At 53.9% G+C, this 24,885-nt stretch overlaps 1 protein-coding gene and 1 long non-coding RNA gene across 6 annotated transcripts in view; one reads left to right on the forward strand and one right to left on the reverse strand.

Annotated features, from left to right (window-relative positions):
* Positions 1 to 24,885, reverse strand: part of LOC122370909 (arginine-glutamic acid dipeptide repeats protein-like) — a 93,519-nt gene that overhangs the window by 17,883 nt on the left and 50,751 nt on the right. For 3 of the 5 annotated variants that reach the window (XM_043346858.1, XM_043346859.1, XM_043346857.1), the window contains exon 3: positions 625 to 821. In XM_043346858.1, the coding sequence (XP_043202793.1) occupies positions 625 to 821 (197 nt within the window). Of the gene's footprint in view, positions 1 to 624; positions 822 to 3,439; positions 3,575 to 24,885 lie in introns of those variants that run through there. The other 2 variants (XM_043346861.1, XM_043346860.1) reach the window with 1 other exon arrangement.
* Positions 8,611 to 10,662, forward strand: LOC122370910. Its single transcript, XR_006254638.1, has 2 exons — positions 8,611 to 8,815; positions 9,964 to 10,662. It is a non-coding gene; the product is annotated as an uncharacterized LOC122370910 (long non-coding RNA).

Raw genomic sequence — 24,885 nt, forward strand, 5'->3', positions numbered from 1 at the left:
GATCACATAAAATCACTAAAACAGAACGTTTGTGAGTTGAAACAAGTGCTTTTTTGGGATATATGTGTTAACAAAAAATAAGTGAGGATCTATGATCTCACTGGATCTCAACCAAAAAAATGAGACTCGGATCTGTGATCCCTATGGATCTCTCGATAAATTACAGAGCTGGATCTATGATCCCGGCGGATCCGAGATCAGGATCCGTGGGATCAGATCCCAGATCCATTTTCTCGGATCCATGCACATGTCTGGTAGGCATAATGTCTTCACTTCACTGCGTCGCCCCGCCCAGGATAACAGATGGTAATGGACACTCGGGCTGCAGCCCTGCAGTCTCATCCCATCCGCACAAGTCGGATAAGTTCCCCATCACTTGAGACTCCCATTTGTCTTTCTCCACTTCTCTCCTTCATGCACGGCAGCCGTTCTCACCCAATTAAGGCAAGGCTTCTTTACCCAAGAACGGTAGCCATTTTCACGTCTTTCCTTAGCACGACCACTCCTCTGTTCCTGTATTCTCACAAGACGTCTCTTCTCTCACTGCTCTCACTCAACCACCTCTCTCACTTCTCTCACAACATAGAGCTCACCCACCCCTCCCCCACTCCCCTATCCTCTCACCTCAGCACGGCCACTGGGAACGTGTCCGTAGCGTCCGAGATGAAGAGCTCCCGGTGTTTGACGGCCGGCTGGTGGACGGCCAGGCCCGGGTCGTGCTCGGTGGTGCGGTCCTGCACCAGCAGCTGGTACACGTTCTCCGGCAGCTCACACACACGGTAGAACCACTTGATGTTCACCATCAGCGTGTCCCGCTTGCTCTGCAACAACAGGAAGATCGAGTTAGTTAAACAGGCTGGGAAGAGTCGAGTTCCAGCACTCAGCATGAGAAAAGACAGAGGTAGAAATTAGAAAGGCCGGTAGCTTTGAAATTGTTTATTCGAGTCATCATGCGTCAGCACCATGAGCCCGAGCGCTGAACAGTTCCACTGATACTTGGTTAGTTACAAAGTGGGTGCCAACACAGTGAAATATTTGGCCGTGGATGTGGCCGGCGGATGTTGTCAGTATTTAATGTTGACTCTAAGCGACGTTGATAAAATAATTAAGAATAATGAGACGCCAGCAGATTGCTTATCTAGTGGCCTGGGCGGTGTCAGCTAAACAAACAGCTCGGCCACATTCGAAATAGCTGAGCCGCGGTTTACAAGCTGAAATCCTCTGCCGAGCGTCACGCCGGACTGTGTTGGCACAGTCCCGAGCGGCGGCTGGCAGCTGTCACACCGACGTCCGACACATTTATATAGTGAGAGACCGGGGGTCAGCGGCCGTCACCAGGTCACCCAGCCGGTCACCGCGACTCCACTGTAGGTCAGGGATACAGAACAGACCATGGAACGGAAAGGGGATGGAATGGAATGGGATGGGACAGGATAGGACACAACGGGATATACCTAATGGGACGGGAAGGACGGAATCAGAGACGGGGTCGAATAAGCAACACGCTGTAGGACAGCACAGGACATGGCAGAGACAGCTGACAGGACAAGAACAACATCACAGGACAGGTAAAACGGGCCACCACACGACTGTTACACGGGACAGGCCCCGGAAATCCTGCTGAGGTCAGGTCGTGTCGCCGTGTCGCCGTCGCCGCGGCTGTCGACAGCAGGTGGCCGTTCCCAGGTGTGACGACTGTCGGCGGCTCGGCCGGGCCGCCCGCCAAACCCAACACCAGCTCCGTCCCGACCGACAGAGCTCCGACGGACCGCACGGGCGCGCACTAACCGCTCTAATCGGCGGCAGACGGAGCGCCAACGGCCACCTAAGTGGGCTAAATGAGCCGGCGCCGCCGTTTGCCAGCCTCGTGCCACTCCGCTCCGGCACGAACAAAGACCTGGCCCGGCGCCGCCGGCAGTGATCAATGGCAGGGAGGCGTCGGCGTGATGAATACCCGTCTCAGCCGAAATCCCGGCACTTGGCAGGGGACGGGGAGATTCATCATTCATCAGCTTGTGCTGTTTTCACTGCTGTTTATGCTGTCATTGACGACATTGTCAGTGTGCACGCTTCACGTTCACGATGACAAGGGTCGAGTTCACAGTCGTCAAATTAATCGGACGGGACGATATCACCCGGCAACTGTGATGTAGAAGTGCGTGTACCGCTCGCTGTAATCGACTTGCATCCAACAACGCTAATGCCTCCAACCACGGTGACTGTCCTCCAACATCGTATTCCAATCCAACACTCCTTGGGGGACGCTTTCCACACATGCCGCTCGGTCTTGGCTTGGCCCATCCACTGACAACGCCTTCCAACCTCAGACTCATGAAACCAGATCGGTTTTAACCTGTATAGCGCCCCGCCCCCATTCGCATCAGCACCAGTCATCCACTTCATGTCAATTCACGTCAAAGCAAAGTATCTCTCCGGCCACATCGTGTCACGATCACGTTCACCGTGACCGCTCGTGACTGCGCCGTGGCAGCGAAAGTCGGTCACGGTGCGTCTCACCCCCGCCCGCCGTCCACTCGGCGGCGACCCGCACACAAAGGCGCCCGGCGCTATAGCTGGAGGAAACTCCTCAAAACATTGATCCGCCTGTCGGAGAGAGGGCAGCGGAGCGTGCCGATCACCTGGTCAGCAGAGCAGAGGACCCTAACCGGAACGGTCAGAGAATCAGAGCGCTATATTTGATAGTTTGCCGTGCTGACGAGTGACGTGGACGTGACGTGAACGTGACGTGACGTCGTGCGAACACCGGGAACGTTTCCCACGCACCAAGTAACAGGTGCATAACGCGCGTGTCGGAATGATAAGGACGCGAGGTGGATATGGAAACACTCAGTAGCTTCAGATATTCAGATGAATTTCTGAAATTTTAATAGCGTTAGCCCATCATTAATGACGCCAAACGAGCGTCAGTCAGCCATCCATCACACTAATCTAACTGCCGGGCGCCGAGCCGTGCCGACTCGAGTAGCGATCCTCGCCCGAGTCCCACACGGGCCACATCTATCAGTATTCAGTGGTGAGCTATCCGTCAGCGGGCCGGTCGGCCAACAGGCACAGCTCGGCCCAACAATGACCGGCCGGCCGGCCGGCGACCGTCAGCACAGCCCAGGTAGGCGGTGCCAGCCCGCCCGACCTGCCCGCCGCCCGAAATAGCCCGTGATCGCGTGCGGGGCGGCGGCGGCGGCGGCAGCGCTGGGCGGCCGCGGTTCGGCGGCGGCCGAGAGGGCGCCCGTCGTCACGGCCGATCGACCCGGCCGCCGCCGCCGCCGCCCGCTGCACCGGCCAGCGCCGTGCAACGCCGACCGCACGGCGGCGGCAGCCGGCTCCCCCGCGCCCACAATGGACCCGTCCACCGAGCTGCGACCGCGGCCGAGCGCGCTGCGCCAGCCCCAGCCGTCAGCTCCCGGTGGCCACCACCTACCGCGACAGGTCTCCATGGTGTGAGGTCACGAGCTGCGCCCCGCTGGCCAGGTCACGGGTCACCGCCTCCAGCACTGTCCCACCCTCACACACACCGCTCGTCCACTACCCGGAGCCGCAGCTCGGCCGAGCGCTGGCAGCACTCTCTCCGTATGTGAGTGACGTCACCGTTAGGCAGCTGGCGGCGCCGGCAGGCCACGCCCCCTGACGGCGGCCGCGGCGCCGCCTGGTGACGGTCGCCGGCACGTCCTCACGAGCCGGCGCGAGCGGCCGCCAGATGGGGCGCGAGCGGCCGGCGCCGGGCCGCGGCCTGGAACAAATGACCGCCGACTGAGCGGCCGGTAATGATGGGGACCGCCCGGCGAGCGCCGCCGCAGAGTGCCGCCCCGCCCCCGCCGCTGCGCCGCTCGACAGAGGGCGGAATAAGGAGCAGGGCAGCCGTCAACGAGCGAATCCGGAGCTCAGTCAACGAGAAAACTGGCCACAGAAGAGGAAAATCCATACAGAGGAAACGCTAAAACATGAATGAATGACTCGGTATATAAACATTACAGCTACTGGCGCACGTACCCAAGTGACAAACGATTACCATTCATATGCATAACGCAAACCAGATCCCTTTGTCGAGCTGATGGGGGCCTGAGCCTCCTGCGGCGCGGCCCACAAGGAGCATATTGATTATCCGCGATCCAGCGTCACCGCTCTCTTGGCTCGGCCGCCACTCTCCCTCCCCTCTGCCCCATACCGCTGCCACCGCGGCCCGGGCCGGGTCGGGCGGGATCCGTGTAAACGGCGCGTGACAGCCGCCGCCACCGAGATAAACAAACAGCTGGTAACGGGCCGACGGGCTGGTGGGCGGACCGGGCCGCACGGGAGGGGCGTGGCGGCGCTACGGTAGCGAGGCTATGAGGGCAGGAAATCCAGGAAATCCAGCCCACTACCTGCCCGGCGGCCGACCGGTGCGGTCCGTGCGGAATGGAATGGAATGGAATGGGTCTGACGTGCCGGCGATGGTCGGCATTCCTCGCCGTGCCTCGGCGCCGGTCGGTATGTGACTCCGAGGTGCGGCCGATGGCGCGTCAAACAGACAAACACACACGTCACCACGGCAGTGTGGCCGCTCCCTGCCCGGAACAAACGACCACAGCGGGCACACCGGCGCCTGACGCCAGCTGAGCTACCGCGGCCCGGCGGATTACACGGACAAAAGTGAGAGCCGCCCTGTGTCAGACCCGGTGGGCGACAATCGATTTCTTTTCGGTGACGGAGGTGCATGCACGCGGAAGAACATGGAAGACCCGCTGAAGGAAAGCGGTGCGCGGTGTGGGTACTGGAGCAGCGCGACCGTTACGGTTCACACTACTTCTGAACTGGAACGGATATTGATTAATTGCCGTAAAATACCGCTTATAACAGCATAGTAGCTCAACGGCACGCAAAGTTGTGGTTCCTAGCTCCTGGATAACAATCAAATTCTTATTTTGATGATGCGGGTATTATATTTTATAATGCATATCGCCTTATATTTGCTTTGAATGCGTTGTCGAATATATGCCGTCTTCGGCATCTTTCTCCCTTATCAGGGAACACGACCTCTCGGGAGCTTCCGGTATAGCCCCTTCAGAGTTCAGAGGAGCCAGGGACACGCCGGTGACCTGACCTGCATACCGGAGCTCGTGGCTCACAGGTGACCACTCCACTAACCTGCACTGGTGTAAGGGAGTTCGAGTTTGAATGCAAGCTTGCTGACCTGTGCAGCGAAGCTTGAATCCTGGAGCTAGGGCTCGCTCCGTTTACCAGCACACTTCCCGTGACATGCTGATAAAGCTGATTAACGCCCTAACGAGGCAACACCCCGTCATCACGTCATACCCACTGTCCGACCACACAGCGACAGACGATGGAGCCGCAGATTGACCAACAGCGACAGGCGATGGAGCCGCAGATTGACCAACAGCGGCAGATGGCACGCCGCGTGCCTTTGCGTGGATAACGCGGACAGGTATGTGGTCACGCTCGTGGGTATGCAGTCATGCAGGCAGGTATGCAGCGGACTGCCGCCTACGGGACGGGCTGTTGGTATGGTAGGTGCCCCTCCCCACTGAGCGGTCACCAGTTGCGGTACCTACATATCAGTAACAGGGACAAAGTAGCCCGAACGACAGTGTACATTAGTATACCATACTCCGTACATGTTCTTCGCTGGATGACATTGATAAGTGACAGGAAGAAAGTTGCACGAAGGTATGCATAACTCGCATGAAATTACCGTTTGACAAGTCTGCGTGACAATCAGCAATGTATCCGTGCAGCCGCTGCATGCTGGTAAGGGCAAAGAACAGTGGAGAGGTCAGAGTCCCCGAGCTTTCGGACCAGGGCTTACACTAAGGCTCACACGATTGAATTCATAACCATTCAATCTAGCCAATTAGCTATGCCGAAAACCAAGAGTGCTTCAGTGAACATAAACAATACAAAGCTTGATAACGAACGAGCTTTGTATTGTATTGTATTACACATCATGAAGCACTTCCACACAGTTATGTGGCTATTCCGTGCCCCGTTGTCAATATGATTAAACGAATGATCATTGTGGTCATCTACAAGCACGCGCACGAACATATACAATCACACACACGCTTACATGCACGCTTTGCAGTCATACACAGGTAAGATATGCAAACTCAAATGACCAGCCAGATTCTCTACATTTCTAGCCTATTCCACTCCGTTGCCTCCCTAGCAGATGTAGCCGCAGCTCCTTTTTAAACTGGGCTCCTGTTCGACATCGTATCGCGGCTGGCAAATCGTTGTATGCGACTACAATATGGTACAGGAAGCGGCGCCTACCCGACTCGGACCGAATCGCCGGCGTGATAAGTTGGTCGGCGTTACGGGTGATACGCTGGTGGACGTCCCTGCGTGTGACCAGGCCACCAGCAATACATTCGGGTTGCGATGACAGCAGCATCCGTTTCAGCAGGGCGAGGCCGTGATAGAAGTACATATTCTCGGCAGTAAGCCAGTCCAGTTGATAAAGTACATCGCTAATGTGCGCAGATTTCCTCCGTCCCGATAAAACGCGTGCGGCAAAGTTTAGCACTTTTTGAATAGGGTAGCCTGGGGCAAGACGCCCCAGATAATTTATTTTGCTACATAACTTTTGTCCCACATCACCTGGAAGGCCAAATTTGTGCTCAATGCGTTCTTTGGACATTTTACTTTAAATTCCACCCCTCAAATTCATTCACTTATGATCGGACTCCCAGCTAGGAAGTGATTTGTGAAGCAACTGCAAATGGGGCATTTTGCCCCAACCCCAGGGCAAAACGCCCCACGGCCTGGGGCAAGACGCCCCATACTCTAGATTAAAGATTGAACATGCTAGTTGACTAAATCTTATATGAGAGGCCCGTTAGACCTTGGGAGGCACGGCACTGAAGTTAGCACCTTCCATCCTGTCAGGTGTTCAGCTATGACACTATTGTATGTACAGGTTTTTCACCTGCCTCATAAGGCCAAATAATAAATTATTGCAATGCAAATGTTAACAAAATGCTTCCTTTGTCATTAATTTGCCGAGAAAGGTACATAAAATTGCATAGAAACTTACTGTTCGCCAGCAACCGAACATTAGGAAGTGGGTAGTCGGAACAACACATGAGGTAAAACGCCCCATGGGGCTTTTTGCCCCGCGACCTACTGGGGCGTTTTACCCCATCACGTAGTTTGGTCAGAGAACAACGCCTTGCACTCCAGCAAGGCATAATTTAAAACGGACCAACCCAGCATTATAAGCGTTAGACAATAGTTGTTCAAAATACATAAAAGTCGTTAACCTGATGTGAACCATAAAAGAACGCCATGATGCATAATCTGACTACAAAACATAAAAATCACTCCAAAAACAAATTTTTGGCTATATCTCCCTAAAGAGTTATCACAATATCTTTCCAGTCTGCTCATATAATGATCATATAGTGCACGTTTCAAAGAAGAGAGAATGTTTCCCCAGAACCTTGCCAGTTCCGAGAAACATCGGTGAGGCGTTTTACCTCGGCGGGGCGACTTGCCCCGGTCTACCCTACGCTTCATCTGACTGCTGCCGCACACACCATAAACCACCAGACAGTATAAAAGGCGTGAGATGACGAGGCCCTGAATGAGTGTCAGCAGGGTGGACTGAGGCAGACTGTGCCTGCTGTGGCTCAGTCCGCACAACATTCCGGTACATCGCTGCACTACATTGTCCACATGAGGGGTAAAAGTCATGTGCTGGTCAAATGTGACACCCAGGTTGAGGACAGTGGCGGAAGCGGCGACATCGGCATCCATGAATTTAATGTTGACTGGTCCGAGACGTTGAACATTTTGACGCGAGCCAAGAATGATAAACTGTGTTTTCTGTGCATTGATTTTGATGCCATTTTTGCTGAACCACCGAGAGAGCAAAGCCAGGTTGTGTTCCATTTGCTGCACCAGGGAGCCGATGTCGCCGATCCCACCAGAGACCGCCACCTGAGTGTCGTCCGCATATTGTACCACGTGCGCGCCGTCCGTGTACAGAGGTAAATCGTTTGCGTAAATCGAGAATAGCAGAGGCCCGAGCGCGGAACCCTGATACGTACCAATGTGGTTCGGAAGCACAGATGACGTCACGCTTCCACCCAAGTTATCCTGTATTTGAACTTGCTGGTAGTGGCCGTCGAGATAACTAGTGAACCAGCGTGTATCTATCCCATAGAGTTCAAGTTTTCGGAGCAAAGAGTCATGCGGTATTACATCAAAGCACTTCGAACAATCAAGGAGGCACAAAAGCGTGATTTTGCTGCGGTCCATGGCAGTAAACACATGGTCGGTAACAGATAAAAGTGCTGTGTCAGTCGAATGATAGGACCTGAAACCATGCTGATTTGACGAGAACAGGTGATGAGCCGTGAAGAAGTAAAACAGTTGCTCGTAGACAACACGTTCGACTATCTTTGCTATTGTGGGTAAAATAGAGATGGGCCGGTAGTTACTTGTGTCTGTGGACTTGGACGACTTTTGAATCGGATGAACGAGAGCTAGTTTCCATGAGCTTGGAACATGTTGTGACACGAGGCTACTGTTGACTATATGTGTAAGAACATGACAAAGTGATGGCAGACCTATCTTGATAAAACCATGGATGAAGTAGTACCTGGATCGGCAACTCCTCGATGTTTGTGACCACCGCTAGGTGGCAGTGGTGTCGAGCGCTAAGGACGCGGGGGAGCGGGTGCTATTCAAAACAATGGTCGGCGTCGCGTCGTAGGATCGTTTGCCTTGTTTTTTGAAAAGTTAAGCCCCTTTGGAGCAGATTGGAAGGTTTCAGAAGATGGAGGAAGATGGCAAGGTAAGATTGGTAAGGTTTTTTTGTGGTTGGAGGGTCTGAGTGGCCTAAAATATGACTGTAAAGAGCGGCTGTTGACGATACTGGCGCACATTGCTTCTCGCCATATGTCGTTAAAAATCGTATAATTTCCGTAATTGAATGGTTAATCACTTATTTATATGTTTAATTTTATGTTTTTATATGTTTGTTATATGTTTGACACATCATATCTCAAGCTTATACATGCCGCTGATATAGCCATGGTTTTGCTTGTGATACAATTTCGGTCTTGGCAGCGCATGATAGGTGGTGGATGATGCATTGTTAGTTGTGAATTGCTTAAGTTTTTGTTAAGTTTTTAGTTTAGCAAAATCAGTTAGTGTGCCATTATTTTTTAACTCAATATTTGTTCAACTATTGAAAATGGTTTCTGTTTTATATTGTGTAGTGCCAATACCTACCTATAAATTGGTCAACTGCTCACTGTTCAGACTCACTGCTCACCCATATCAGTTTCCTACGTATTTCTCTGAACGGCTGACTAGAGTGCAACACACTAGGAGCAGTTGACTGGCATCATGTCATTTCAGCTAATTTTTATAACCTGCTTGCCAATGCCCTGATTTCATAAATAGTTGAATGATATTGAATAAAAAAACACATTTAAATAAATCATGTTCTCAGCCTGAAAAACTGAACCATTTGACAGTAAAAAGAAAGCCTAATGGCAGCCAGTGCCATTGTCAACCACAAATGACAAAAGAGTGCCGACCCTGGTCCCTGACATCAGCTTCCTTCTTTTCTCAAAGCCAAAAGGTCCAGAGTAGTACGAAGAAGTTTGTGAGTTTCCCTCTATTGAATGATATATAACAATCGCCTTTTTAGAACGAGTGCTAGCCAAACTGTGTGTAGATAGCAGATAGATTTAAGTAAGATAAAGCCATTTCAAACTATGTAAGCCTAGCAGATAAGGTGTTAAGCTTTTGGGTACTTTTGTTTGGGAGTATCTTGTCAAGGTATTATTTATTTTATTTTTTGCCAACATCATCGCAATGTAAAATACTTTTTGTGATGTTGTGGGGAAACAGTTTGCCTTGGAATGCCCTCACTCTCCATTTCATTACGGTATGCTCAGGTATCTAATTTCCCTCTCTCACTCTTCGTTTCAGATCAAAGAGATGGGTTCAGTTTCCACGGTGTGCTGACTTGAATTGGCATCCTGTGATTTGTGATGTGAATTATGATGCACGCACTCGCAGGTGCACGCCCACTGCGGACACGTGTGACGTGACGGCAGCAGGCAGCCGGGGTGTGAACTGTGAACTGGCTCGGCCGAAAATGTTTAAGGTATTACAGCGTTTGTAACTGACTAACATACCCACTACGGGCATACCCATTGAGCGGATAATGCGTTCGTGTGCATCGTGTTTCCATTTATTCCCGATATACTCTGGTGGTAGGTGTGAATTGGAAACCAGCTTGGTGCTACGACACCGTTTAGTAGGCATGTGGCACGTCGTTTCTCGAAACCTACCTATCAGTCTATGCAATAATATGCATTGTATACATTGTGTGTCATCGTTCACCTTAGTTGTCATTGAACCTGTGTTAAATTCTGAACTTCAGGCCGAGACAGACTATTTCCACAGTCAGGAAATCGCACACGAGAACCTATTCAAATCCATTAAGTTGCAATAGCATCAATCGCACGCAAGGAGGTGCGTGTTATGGATGCGAGTGCGACCGGGGTTTATTTGAATAGGCTCTCGGTCTCGCACATGATTTCTGACTGCGGAAAGAATCGGTTTCAGCCTGTACTCAGTAGGCAATTCGCTCATGCGACGGCAAATATAAGTTCAATATGGAAACAGTTTTTTAACGAAACGGTGTATGGTAAGCTTATAATCCTGGAATGCTTCTTGATAGAAATTGTCAGTGGTGCAGATATTCGTTAATCGATATGACAGCATTTGTCTTGATCTTTATAAGTCAGTCAAAATGGCTGTAGCAATGATTTGGATGTTTCACGGCGGACGGCACATTTCCTCTGCGGTCTACCGACGACTGAGTTGGAATGCTCAAGCTGATCAGGGGCAACCCGAGTGATAGACAAAGTCGTTTGATCGAAGGTATTTTCAGGCAGCTGGCAGAAGGCGCCTGGCCTGGCCATGAGAGCTAACAATACGACGTGCTGAGGTAAAATCGGCCAGTCGCGCTCGGTAAACGACCCACCACACCATTCTTTCCAAAACGATACATAGTCTATGGAACCGCCCTGGACCGCTCTTCCGGAACCCGACACTGTTGGCCTATGCCAAACTTAGCCGCGGCTGGTTCAGGCCATGTAACTTGCCGGTCATTTTCGGACTTTGCTGGTATTGGCCGCTGCCTGACTGGGCGGCGGCGGCGGGCTGTCCTTAGCAGGGATCAGTCTGCTCGATAGGTGGCAGCACTTTCGGGCGGTCGCGCAATACAATGGGAATTCCGCGGAGTTGCCGATCCAGGTAGTAGGTAATCCATGATAAAACGTATACAAAGTCCGTCGGCGCCACACGCAGCAGAGTTACGCATCCGGGAGATAACACGGCACAGGTCGTCTGGCGAGATGGGCGCCACCTGGAACCGGCCGGCGGCCACCCGAGGCAGGCGGACCGGCAGCTCTGGCCCGGACGTGTCCACCTGACGGGCCGTATCGGGACCAACACTCACAAAGTAGCGGTTGAGCGCGTCTGCGTCCGCGCTGGGGGTGGATCGTGTCGGCCGTTTCGACCCGATGACAGGCCGGACCACGCGCCACATACCGCTCGGCCCCGCCTCACGCAGCCGCCGGTCCAGCTTTAAACTGTGGGTTAATTAGCATTAGTCTTAAATTCACCTAGCGACCCGCCTCTCAAAATACGACTCTATCTGATACGATTTACCACGCGACACAGTGATTCATAATACGCGATAATCCGGTAGGTCCATTTGTTTATCCCCGAGCTGAAAAATGTGCTGACACTCAGCCACTTTAGATAAATACTGAGAGACCAGAGCTAAACATAATTCGGTGGCGCCGGACAGATGTAGTGAGAACAGCCGACATATTATCGCAGAGGTCGAGCAACAACGACTCAAACAATCAGCAACAACCACTCAAAGACAACGATGGCATTGTTTTGACGAAGGTCGGCATTCAGTAGATAAATGAAGCCAGTCGATAAACTCCCCCGAAACGTTTAAAATCACAGTTAACACGGACGATGCAGCATCGTGATTTAATCTGTCGGGGTACGTAATTTATGGGAGGCCAACTGCCAGAAGAGCAGCAGCGTTTCATCGGGCCCTGACGTCGGGGGAGGATGGTGCTACACTTTCTTTATCGCGCCATTTGTCTCCGGAGCTATCTGACTTTTCATACGACGGAGATACAGCCATCGTAAGAAAACGTTCATAATTTAGGGACACTGATTTACATTTAACAGGGTGCTGGCACTTCGTGACAGGCATGCGTCTGTCGATGGTGACAGCGGATGGCAAACAGTGACAATGTGACATTCTGACACATTGTGTCACGAAGACACAACATAAAAACACGTGACACACGCAGTTATGACACGCTGGCACATATTACACAATGACACAGTGCCAGAGACGCTGTATCAGCACCAGCCGGTGCCGTCTACCTCCCGTGCAGGTCCGTGTCCCGGTCCCGGACCATTTGGTCCTGGACTATTTGGTCCTCGACCGTGTGGTCCTGGGCCGAGTCCCGTGTCCCGCCGCGGCCAATCCGCCCCCACCGACCGACCGTATTGATCCCACACCGCAGACAGACAGACACACTCGCTCACACATACACACACGGATGGTCAAACAAATGATAGTGGCGCCCGACCACCCACCGGGCGATTATAATGGCACCCGCTCAGATAGGAGGGGACTGCCACAATAACGGTATACGCGCCAATAAATAACATCGTCATAAATATTAAACAAACGGATTGATGCCTAATAATACTTCGAGCTCTGATAACATCAATTTGTTCGTGACATTCCCATTCATTTCTTCTTCTTTAGTCAGATAAGAAAGTCGATTATGTACCTTATGTTCTAGATACCAAGAAGTAATTTAATTCCGATGATATTCCATTTGTTGTGATGTAATTTGTCAGTTAGCCCCAAGTAACCATTCCACCCGCGTCCCGGGACTTTTGACCTGCGTTGACGCGCCCGGCCGGGCTGGCCGGCCGCCGCCGCCGTCCGTCCGTTTAGCGTCAATAAACCGACAGCGTTTACGAGTGCGGCCGACGTGCCCCGGATAAAATGGCCCTGATTGATGTGGGCTGCTCGCCGTTTGGCCCGTCGCGCCGGCGGTCCAAATAGCGTCGACGCCGTTTATTTATGGCCGTCCTTGCACGAGCTACAGTGACTGCTGAAGTTGGCGGCTAGGGAACTGCCAATCACAATATGGGGCGACGGCGGAATGACAGATTACCAGGGCCTGCAGAGCACACTTATCTTCTGCAGGAGCAGGCATAAGAATTTATCACGAACCGATGCAATTATTTGTTCAGATCATCCGAGATAATGAAAGCATATCAACGATCTATATTTTATGTCTTAGTCAATCATATTTCAGCAATATTAGTAAGTTTACTATAACACGACACAAGGCAAGGGAGTAGTCAGGACATCCCGGGAACGTTGCAGACAATTCGTCGAACGAGCTTCAGCGACCCTAACCAATAACCATGTCCATCTAGCCTAGAGGTGCATCCATTTCACCTACCACACATGCTATGACACATTTGGAGGACTCTCTCCGGCGGCGGAAAGCCTCGGACTTCGCTGGAGGTCCTCGTCCAAGGACAGACCCAAATTGACAAACGGGAAGCCGTGGACAGGGGACACGGGTGATGCTTCATTCACCGGTCGAGGTTCGACGCGAGAGGACTACAGATGTCGAAACAAGCTACAAAAACAACGTCCGCAGGAATCACACAGATATCAGCACGAGCCATCAAAGTGCCGAGCTTTTTACAACTATATTTCATGTTAGCCAGCTCAAGATTAGCCCGCTCAGCTACCGATGCAGGCGCGCCTCAAGTGGCAAATCTCTGAACCAGCGCTACCACTGACTCGGCGGTAGGTGGCGCATAGGTCGCGGTGGGCGGTGTGATGCAAGATACCTATAAGAAACAGGTAGGCCCGATGTTTTGAGTAAAGCCCACGTAAAGCCCTGGTGACGTCACTGACATTTCTTATATGGAGAATTTCGCCCATAAGAAAAATATTTTACATACGAAAATTTGTATTTCATTCGGAAAAAATACATTCTATCAATTTCATCATGAAACTTATATAATTTAATTAAAAAACTTGAAATCCTTTGAGTGCTTGTCCCAACCCCTGCTATACCTTTGGTCACGTGACTTCCATGATAAACTTTGCGTTTTGCAATATTACTCAGAAGCAATAAATGTTACAAGCGTATTATTTATGATGTTTTAGGCAGCAATCGTGTAATAACATCCTTGAATTATATACATTTTGCTTAAAAGAGGTCACGTGATGTTACCAGATTGTGCTCGGACAGCATCTTCTTGAACTTCGATTTTGAGTACTTTTTACCTTCATTGAGTCCTAATAACGGACGTTTTTAGTTATAAAATGAAGCAATGAATCTATTGAGGGCAAAATTTAATCATTTTTGCACTTTCAAGCCGGGCTATCCTGGCATGAACTTCGGCCGGTTTGTGTGTGAAGCCTATGGTGAAGGGAAAACTTCACGCCCGGCTGACGTCACAGACCTCGGCTACCAAATCGTGTCCGGTGGGGGTCGGTGTGATGTCGGGACGCGGCGGGGAGAGCAGAGGACGCGGCCGGTGAGAGCGCGGAGCCACAGGTGGGCCCGGCACAAAGGCGCTAAGCGGCCCGGTCTGAATACGCTCGGCGCGGGGCGGGACGGGCACGCCCTGGGGAGGCAGACTCCCCGCTGCGCGCCGTAACAGGCGCATTAGCCGCGAGCCGACCGGCGCCGCTCGGCTACACCACCGGCATCGCGTGACGACCGCGGCGACAGAAACGCGGCTAATCAGTCATCAGCTGGGAACGCTTCCGTCATAGCGCTCGCCTTGTAATTCCGCAGACATGGACACAATGCTGCCGGAAGGGGCATATCAGTTACCGGCGTCGTGAGACAATGGGTCAAAACAAAGAGGCTGTTTTTGTTCAAACGGACCCTGTCGGTGACAATCCTGCCACCTTCACATCAACTCGCTCATTTAAAATGGTCATTAGCAGTCGGACTCAGTAAAGGTTTGAGCGCAAATCTGTGATGATAAAATTATACCCTGAAGGCAGTCGCTCGAGTGGACCGGAGCTGACTCAATCGCTCGTTTTTTGTTATCTCAATTTGCTGCTATCGGTACATCTGTGCTGCCACTGAACCGCGGTCGCTGTTGACCCAACTGCCGGAACCGTCCTCCCCACGCACCGTGCCTTTCAGACAGCTGAAAACACAGCCCCAGCCCTCGGCGACTGCCAACTATTCTCTGCGCGCCGCGCCTTTACGCTGTGTCATTTCCTTTCGTGGTTTAATTAGTTGTGAATGCCCTCCCACTTTATGGAGGCAAATAAAATTGGGCGGCCCAACACTAAACGTAAAAAGCGAAGAGGAAAAAATAAATTATTGGCAGAAGTGTTTTATGTCGAGAAAGAACGCGCCCGAAAGTCGCATTGTCATCCAAACGCGAAATATCGCCGTTCGGTGGCTAATGGCCATTAGGTATAGACAATAGACGGCACCTAGCACTACATTGTCCGCTAGTTCAGCAAACGCCAATGCACAGTCCGCCAGTTCCATAAACTCCATAAACTCATCGAGCTCAGAGAGTGCACGATGAGAAGCCTCGGTAAATTAATTATTGGTCCCGTTTTATCCGTACGGCGAATGCCACGTTTACCTGCCTAGCTCGAGTGGCACCACCGTTCAATTGTAATGGTGGGAATGCATGCGGAAGAGAGAGCCAGCAAACCGCAATGAATTGCAACAAGAATGATCCGGATCCAGGCAATAAAAAATGGACAAGTGGCCATAAACAAAGGCAAACAAAGAAACTGGTTTGTAGTGCAACGTGATAAAGCACGAATGGATGCATCAAGAAAGTGGCGAAATGTAAGTCAGGAAGGCAAAGTTGGACCGCAGGTCCGAGGTCGTGTAACATCGGTGAGCATGGAATTGGAAGATAAATGAGCGGAAATAGATGACAACGGAGCAACAGTGTAATGAGAAACATATCGGAACATCATCACCGACCGGCGACCGCGGCAAAAACGGGCAGCTAATTTACGGGAAACCGAAACAGGAATGTGGGAGGGTTATAAATGGGGTCAACAGAGGGGGAGGAGAGAGAGAGAGAGAGAGAGAGAGAGAGAGAGAGAGAGAGAGAGAGAGAGAGAGAGAGAGAGAGAGAGAGAGAGAGAGAGAGAGAGAGAGAGAGAGAGAGAGAGAGAGAGAGAGCGGCGCGCGCGCGACGGCAGATGAGGCGGTCAGTCGGTCGGTGATCGATGCTCGGCGGTGACCGCAGAGTCGGACCTCCGCCGGCCCTCAGCGCCGGCCACGGACATCGAGAAACGCTGGACAGTCCACAGCCAGACACTCCACTGGACACTCCATTGGACCTCCCTGCACCGCGCACTCCGCAGTCGGAGCTCCGCCGGCCGCACAGTCCAGGGAGGGAAGCTGTCCGACACGACAGATGAATCCTGAAGGCCGCACCAATCGACCTGCTCCACGGGGTATCAAGACCGGACCTCAAACAACCGGGCATTCCACCGGGCACTCCTACACTAGACACTCCGTCTTGGACACTCCGCAGTAAAGCTAGACACTCAACAGCCGGGCACTCCGCGGACAGCTCCCGGCACAGTTACGTCACCGGGCAGGCCCCAGGGAGTCGCTCCGTCTCAAACTGACGTAAGTCGACACATAAAGGGTCACGATGTCGGGGTGGAGCCTCGTCAGCTGCCGACTGCCGTGTCAGGGCACCGCTGACCCAACTTCCAGTCGTTACTGTCACGAGCCTGGTCAGACAGCGTTGGCGGTGGCTTCCCTCGCCCTTTCCCTGCCCAGTCTGGTCGTCTGACCCGGTTCGGACGGGCACGAGGGTAGAGTCGACACAGCTGGAGACTCGATTCAAACCAGCAGGAACCGCCGCATGGAGTGAGTCCAGCTTGCCACAGCGGATTAGAGCGTTTAATCCGTCACGGCACAGTCATGTATCTATAACTCAGCACAGTCACGGTCGGTCCATATGGTGCCGCGCCATCTCAGTGGATATCGTCATTACCAATCCACCCCTCGAGCAGTGACGATTCCTTCACGGATCCCCTTCTTTAGTGAGAGGCATCGTGCCTATACTTGCCCCGCCGCCGTGCGAAGCGCGTCCGTTCGCACGGAGCCAGCCGGCTGCAGCGGCGTGCCACTGCCTGCAGAAGGCTGCCCAACCACAGTAATTACATCAGGATAATCCGCACAGGCATGCAAATGCGGCCGCATGAGAATCCGGCCCGGCTACGGAATGGATCATATCGCATTGTCAGAGTGCGGTATAACTGGCCGGAAAACTGCCCGTTCTGTGGCTGGGCCAGTACAGTGGCCCAGTAGCTTCGCTCGCTATCGGCTGTTCAGTGCCCAACTTGGGGCATTTGGCGGCAGTTGCGGCACGTTTCCATCAACAATAAAAACCGTGTTGATATCGGCAGCTACTGTCAAAACGGCTATGAATTTGCAAGGCTAATTCGATCCCATAACTGGTGCCGTCTCGTTGCCGATTACTCAGTCGCTACCACAGACTTATAACCAACACCATGAGTCACCGCCAGCGCTGTGAACTCGAATGGTCACTGAGAGTCCCTCCTAAGCATGGCACATCAACATTGCCTAATCGCCGATTGAGAAGACGCTCATCGCCGACCGAAGCACTTTCGCCGCACAACGCACTTTGGTCCTCAGTTCCCATCATTGTCCTGACCGGTCTCCACCCCGGCGGAACGGCATGACAGTCCCGCGAGGTCGACAGGCGACACGCGCTGACATGCCCCCCCCTCCCTCCTATCCTCTCCCCCCACATCCCCCCACACCGTCGCTGTCGACGATGACGGAGACGGCGGCACGCGGAGCGGCGGGGTGTCGGTGACGACACGGAGAGGCTCCCGGGAGCTCTCAACACGACCGGGGCGGTTCCCAAGAGAGCCGGCAGCGACACATCCAGACCAGCTTTATCGCCGAGGAATTTACATGATTCATGAAGTTGTGTAGTTGTGTACGCGGTCTTGCTTTTAGTGAGAATTGCTCACGATTTCTAAGTTGATTTCTAACGATTATCATTTATCATGGAGTTATCATAACCCCCTGTCGATAAGCTAGAACACGCAAATATTCGTGAGCTGCCCATCCACTAAGCGCCGTCCGTTCGTCCGTTTGGCCTCCCACGCCCACCGATGTCAGACCGGACACCGAGTCACGACTTAAGCTCATCACTCCGTGACATCACTGGGACGAGTCACATATCACCCCAGCAGCGTCACCCTTCACCTGGTCACCCGGCAGTGTCCGAACGAAGCCTCAGCCGTCCGTCCCGTCAGTCCACAGCCGACAATTAATCGCAGTGACGTAACCGGACAGCTGGACTTCGATAGCCATCCGCCGCGGTCAGCCGGGGGACATTAACAGATAACTACGTGATAAACGACCGTGTCCGACCACAAAAACAGCTCTCAGAACTCACACGAAACACCCACCGCGCTGGCCGCCGGGAGGATACAGCCAATCGGGTCTCGCCAGATAACTGAGGTCTCAGCTGACAGCAGGATGACATCCATTATTTTCTTATGGGACAGCCATTCATTTCAATAGATTTACAGTGCATCGCGGCAGTCGGTAGCGCCCGCCCGTCGCATGCCGACTGATCTGCCAGTCCGGGTATATAGGGCCTTGGTCCGACCGACTGCAAATTCCCGCTCGGCGGCGGAGCGCGGCGTCCAGAGCCTCCTCTCGGCTGTACTCAATGACCCCTCCTCCCGGCGTCTGACCGCTGTCGCATAGCCTCGGGGTACCGGCGGCCGCCAGCTGACTGCCCGGCGGCTGTCAGCTGACCTGACCCTCCCCCACCTCCCCGCCCCGCCCCACAGGACGTGGGAGGGGAGCGAACACGACGCGGACGAAAAACGCGACCACAACCTCCCCGCCAGCGAGCCCATCCCATCAGATATGTGGACTGGAATCGACTCCAATTAGCAGAGGCTCGACCAACTTATCAGCCATCACGACCGGCGCCCATCAGCTACTACCGGCTTTTAAAGGTTAATTCACCTGAGAAACCCAGACAAAGAGTGGTAATCATTCTGATTCGACATATTCCCGAACATTGAAATTGTTTCCAATCCGGCGCGTCTCGGAATAACAGTCGAATAAAGCCGATAAATTATTCCATCGGTTCGCCGGGCGCCCTTCGGAGGTCGATCGGCTTATGCAGAGTCGCTCAGTTCAGGGAAGGCTGCACCCAGTTGGTAGTGGATATTATACCCGGCACATGAACAAAATCGATGATGAACATTGATAAGACATAAACAATGTAATTCTAGTCAGTCGTGGACAATAATGACAGAGCACGGCTCATAATAAACCAATCAGTAATTGGGCATCATCTAGACGCAGGTGTGCTGTCATTCACTTTCAACTCCCTCCAGCTGCGGGCCATCACCGACATTTTCCCGTTATGCAGGCTCATGGTCGTGTTTTATTCACACCCTGTACTTGCAAACGGTGAATTAATTCATGAGCAGCCTGGTAGCACGTGACGTCAGAGCGCCGCACAGGGCGGTAAGTCGGCACCACTGGTGTGCAGAGTGGGCAGGACCCTGTCACTGCAGCTGACAGCTGACTGCTCAGCAGTGTCACCAGTCACTAGTATACACTATACAATCACCAGCGACACCAGCGGCGCCCTGGTGCGACACCAGCGACACAGAGTTTATTTATGACGCGCCACCGCGACAGACGACTCCAGCGCGACTGTCACCCATTTGTCGCCATTCGACACAGTCGCGGACAGATGCTGCATTGCCAGCCAAAGGTGTCATCGTAAGAGGTGCGGCTTTTCTCAGAAATGAGTGGTGTCATCGCCACGTTCAAGAACTAAATTAAGAATGAATGAAATGTCGAATAAATTTATATAGGTATCATACGTAATTCCTAGTCTTGTAATGTTCTGGCAACGTATTGGCAGGGGCATTAATATGCACATTTTAATGTTTATTAGATGCTCGCACTCCGCAGCGAATAGCACTAGCAGGTCGGCAATGCGAGGCGATGAAATATTGGACATCTCACCGGTACGGCGGTGCACATTTACATCCACAGTTCATTTCCTAATGTTGTTTGCCTGTAACACGGCGTTGGGCAAATCCCTAGCCCAATGTCGGCGAGCGAAATAAACGAGCAAAACAAATGAGCAAGCCAAAATAAGTGAGCCAACCGAGAAACGCAAACGAAGAAGGCGACGGTCGACTAGAAGAGCGGCTTCACTCTGCTCCTCGGCGGCTCGCCCCTGCCTCTTTCCTGAAGGAGCAGCAGCTGTCATCCGTGATCTGAGGGCACGTGTCCGTCCTTGACCTGACGTCGGACGCTGCCCAGCTGCGGCTCTGATACAGCCGTTCAGCTCGGCCGCTCACTGTATCTGACAGCTCCCCGGTTTAACTTGGCGCAGCGGGCCGGCGGCTCCGTCCTCCCGGCAGAGTGGACGGTCCGTCAGACTGCAGCCGGCCGTGTCTTCCAGTCCGGCACAGTCCAGTCCCAGTCCCAGGACAGGGGCGGAAGGACAGCGGTTCGTGACATGCCGCGGGTCACAGCTCGGCCAGTGACCGGAGCTGGCGCACGGGCGCACGCCACCGCCCACCGCCCGCGACAGGAGCCCCGGGCGGTCGTGCGGTGTGACAGCGTCCTCCGACCTGTCACCCCGCCGGCATACCGGCGCCGTCAGCGACGGCACGCGACGCCGCCGTCCGCGCCGCGCCGGCAGAGTGGCCGTCTGTCCCCAGCACGTGCTCGCGGTCGGACCGCTATCAAATCAGCTCGGCATTAAATCAGCTCACACCAGCGGCCGCACTGGGCCGGGCCCGGCGCGCCGCGGGCCGGCTCCACTGCCGAAATCAATAGGTGCTTCAGCGCCGCGGGGGGAGCCGGCGGCCGGCAAACATGGCGACTTGAGAGGACGGCCCAGCGAGCGAGCGAGCACCCGGCCAACGCCCCGGCAGCGCTATAAAGTCGACCGACAACAGTTCAGACGGCCAATAAACCCACATATGTGGACCTAATTCACTTTAAACGCCTTTGATATTTAATCGAGTATGAACAACATCGTTCAGCACTTTTCAGACATCTACTTCAACGGAAAATAAATGACGTCTGATTTCAATATTCCGCAAGACATTTGTTACACTCGAAGCGCACATAAATACGCTCCGAAGTGGCGTAGCACATCTGCGCTACCCGTTCTGCAGAATAATAATGGCGCGGTTACATTATAATTTGATTCCAATGCCGGTAATGCGCTCAGTCAGCCGAATGGGACAGCGGAGGGGTGGCATTAATCCGCTGCAGAGCGATGGATCCAATCGTTTGATATCGCCGTCCGAACAGCGACCAGTCTATGGCCGGCCAAACGGTAATGAATACGATTTGTCCGGCCGCTCCGAGAGGTGATGTCCTTGTTGATCACATATATTCACAGCAGCCGACGAGCTGGGCGGCTTAAGAATACAGAGCCAAGGTTAAACAGCGGCAGCCGTCACGGCAGCTCGCCGCAGCCAAGTGGTCCTATGGTGCTGGTGAATTCAGTCCCCGTCGTTTTGCTGTTCGTCGCTCGCTCTGTATTCGGCGTCGCCCGCTCTGTATTCGCCGTCACTGCCACGCGACGGGCAATGGAACACAAACAATGACGCACGCACGACAGACGAGCGCCAGCCGCGAACAAAGGGCCGCGAGAGCCGCTGCGGTTTCGCCACCTCGTTTTTTTCTCGCATCCCGACTTGAAACGTCGGTCGGCTAGCTCACTGACTTGGCGGCGGACGGCGGTGGCGGCGGTAGGTATCGTGGTAGCTCGAGGCGGCCGCTCCCAGGGTGCTGACGTCACAGCAGCCGTGCAAACAGGTTTGGAGGATCACAGGCGGTGCCGACAATCACTGAACAATGTACGACGGCTGCCCAACACCGACACCGGCCATTAGGGACAGCCGAGTGGGCAGCGGTGACCGCTCCCGTGCTGCCGCACCGCGCTGCTGGGGGGGGGGGGGAGGGGGAGGACGGAGCTCTCAGTGGTTCGAGAGGTGTCGTGCGGTCGATCGGTACAGTTAGGTGTGGCCGAGAGGCGCCTACGGCCTAACGACACCGAGCCACGCCAGGGCGTGTCGGGGACTGGGAATGGTATGGGAGCACTCGCTGACTTAAAACAGACAGACCGAGATAAAGAGTTAGACAAACTAACCGCCCAAATGGATAAAAGTATCGTTACTGATGGGCTTGCTGTCAAGTGTCAACTGATTGTTTTTAGCATTTATCCAGCCACACATCCTGACAAATAAGACTCTACGAGCTCCCACGAGAAGTGTTAGTGCAACGTGCACATTGTTGCCACAGTGGCGTGCACAGAGCGCACAGAACACGTGCCTGACAGCGGCGACGTACTCGACAGCCGCGGCATACTCCGGCAGCCGCGGGCGCAGCTCATCACTAGCTGAGTTCCGCGCCGCATAACTGGAAACATATGGTCCGATTATGCAAACTCCGCGAGCGGGCAGGGGCGCCGGGAACGTGGTCGGATCGAGTTCCAAACTCCCCCGTTTCTTCCGGCTCCGGCTGACGGAGAAAGCCGGACGAGTGGCCCTGACAGTGTTCCGCCGCCGGAGCCGCCGACCGCGACACCGGCCGACCTCTCGCCGCCCGCCGCACGCACGTTGCGTCACCGGCCCGGGGCGCGCAGTGCAGTCACGCACCAGAAACCAGTCAGAGGTCGTCGGACGCGCTCCATCGTCCGTCGGACCGTGTGGAAAAGCAGAAACGTATACCGTATAACTGAGGATGAACCGGGCCACGAGGTGCTGGCGGCAATGGAGCTCCTGGACGGAAACAATGAGCGTATGAAAGACAACTTGGAAACCCGCGTATGTCGCATAAAACACACACCAACCAGTGAGCGATTCCACACTCAGGTGCCCCAATCACACCACATCTGCGGTGAGTCCATGTCGCTACTCGTTGACCCGTCGGTACCATCTGGTCCCATCTGTTCAGCGACCCGGTCACCCGGATCTGCGGCCACCCCGGACCGGATCCATTCTCGCGCTCCTACACGAGTCCACCGACTCCTCGGCCGCCGCCTCCACCGCCGCTGCTGCCTATTTATCTGGCGGGCTCAAGATTTACGACGCCCAGCGGGGAATTTGGCTCCGCTGAACTCAAGCTGTTCGCGAATGGGAAAGGATTTGCTCCTCAGCAGTCCGCTGAAATGTGGTTAAAGAAGCGTCCGACTTCTGACGATCTTTCTCTTTCATGCTGAGAGCCGCTCAGCGCGCCACTATTGGAAATGGAAAACATCGTCAGAGATCAAATGTTTTCGCGCTCGACTGTATCCACATCGTTAACTGGGCGGTGTGCACGAGCGCGAGGAGGTGGCGCCGGGCGACGGTTCTATTCGCGAACCGGTCTGAATCGGCCCGGCCGTCGCCGCTGACAGCTTTTCACCGACAAAAAGGATCTCCATCGGCTCCGGAAACGTGATTTAATTCACCGAAAGCTGCCAGGAAGCGGCCGCCGGGAGCGCTGTCTGTTTTCCCGAGAGAGCTCGGATAACTGGACACGTGAGCGGCCTGTTAAACTGATTAGAGCTTAGTCAGGGCGTCGTAAGTGTGGAAGCTAGCACCCGCCCAATATCAGAGTGTTTGTATGCAGGTGGCAGCGGACCACCTCACTCGTCCCACGACACATGAGTCCCCGGGGACTGAGGAGGGTCGAAAGGATCGACCGGTAGGCGCAGCGGCCAGGTGGTCTTTGTCAATCGACTCAGCGCTGGTCGACGTACGGTTGACATTTCGTGTCCGTGTCAGCTCGGAGTTGGTTTATCCGTCAGTTCGGTGTCGCCATGACTGTGGTTTATATTGACCATGGCCAACCCTTCGTGCCCTTTATGGTGGTTAGGCGTTTCTCAGTCTCTGTTGATCAGTTCGACTTATTTAGCAGTTGCTATCAGTTATCACCACCACACCACTGTTCTAATAGTGTCATCACCAGTACCAGCACCAGCCCCAGTAACATCACCAGCCGGCTCGGCACGGTAACAGCAGCTCAGTCCACATATGCATGCTGCGGTGGTTGACCGGACTTCGAGCGGGCGCCGTACCGTCCGCACCGGCCAGCAGCCGCGCTCACCGTGACGGAGCGCTTCCGCTGGCCGGAGTGGCGAACAGCGGTCTGCTGAGTGCCGAGAGAGAAAACTGAGTACAGGAGAATGGCCCAGCTGAGGGCCGCGAAAGGTCCGCTAGAACACTGCGCGGGGCCAGAGCGGTTAGCCAGCGGCCTTCACACTGCTCAGTAGTATGCACGGCGGGAGAAAGGCTCAACCGAGGGTCGAGAAAGATTCGCTAAAACGCTCAGCGAAAATGCTGAACAGGGGAAAAAGATCCGAGCATGGGAAAAGGAAAAAAATCAAAGGTGATGACCGTAACAAAGACGACAACTATTAGCTTAGGGAATTGGAATTGATTGACTCGAACAGATGCGACTTTGTCCGCGGCGGAATGTTCCGCGGAGAGCCGAGTTCATTACTCAACAGCCGGCCCGCCGTGCAGGCCGGGCCGGACGTCGGCCCGGTGCGGCCGCGCTCCAGCGGCGGCTGATTGCCTCACCGGCCGGCGGTCGGCGATTCATCAGGCCGTTTCCCACCGCGTCCGGGCACTCGGAGGGGCGGCCGGCGGTCAGCTCTGCCGCCACAGACCGGGACACGGACAGAGTGGTTACCAGTGGCGTCCTGACACCAGCTGCCAGCCGATGGCAG

This window comes from Amphibalanus amphitrite, unplaced genomic scaffold (genome assembly GCF_019059575.1).
Source record: "Amphibalanus amphitrite isolate SeventyFive unplaced genomic scaffold, NRLGWU_Aamphi_draft 001184F_arrow, whole genome shotgun sequence".
NCBI classification, from domain to species: domain Eukaryota; kingdom Metazoa; phylum Arthropoda; class Thecostraca; order Balanomorpha; family Balanidae; genus Amphibalanus; species Amphibalanus amphitrite.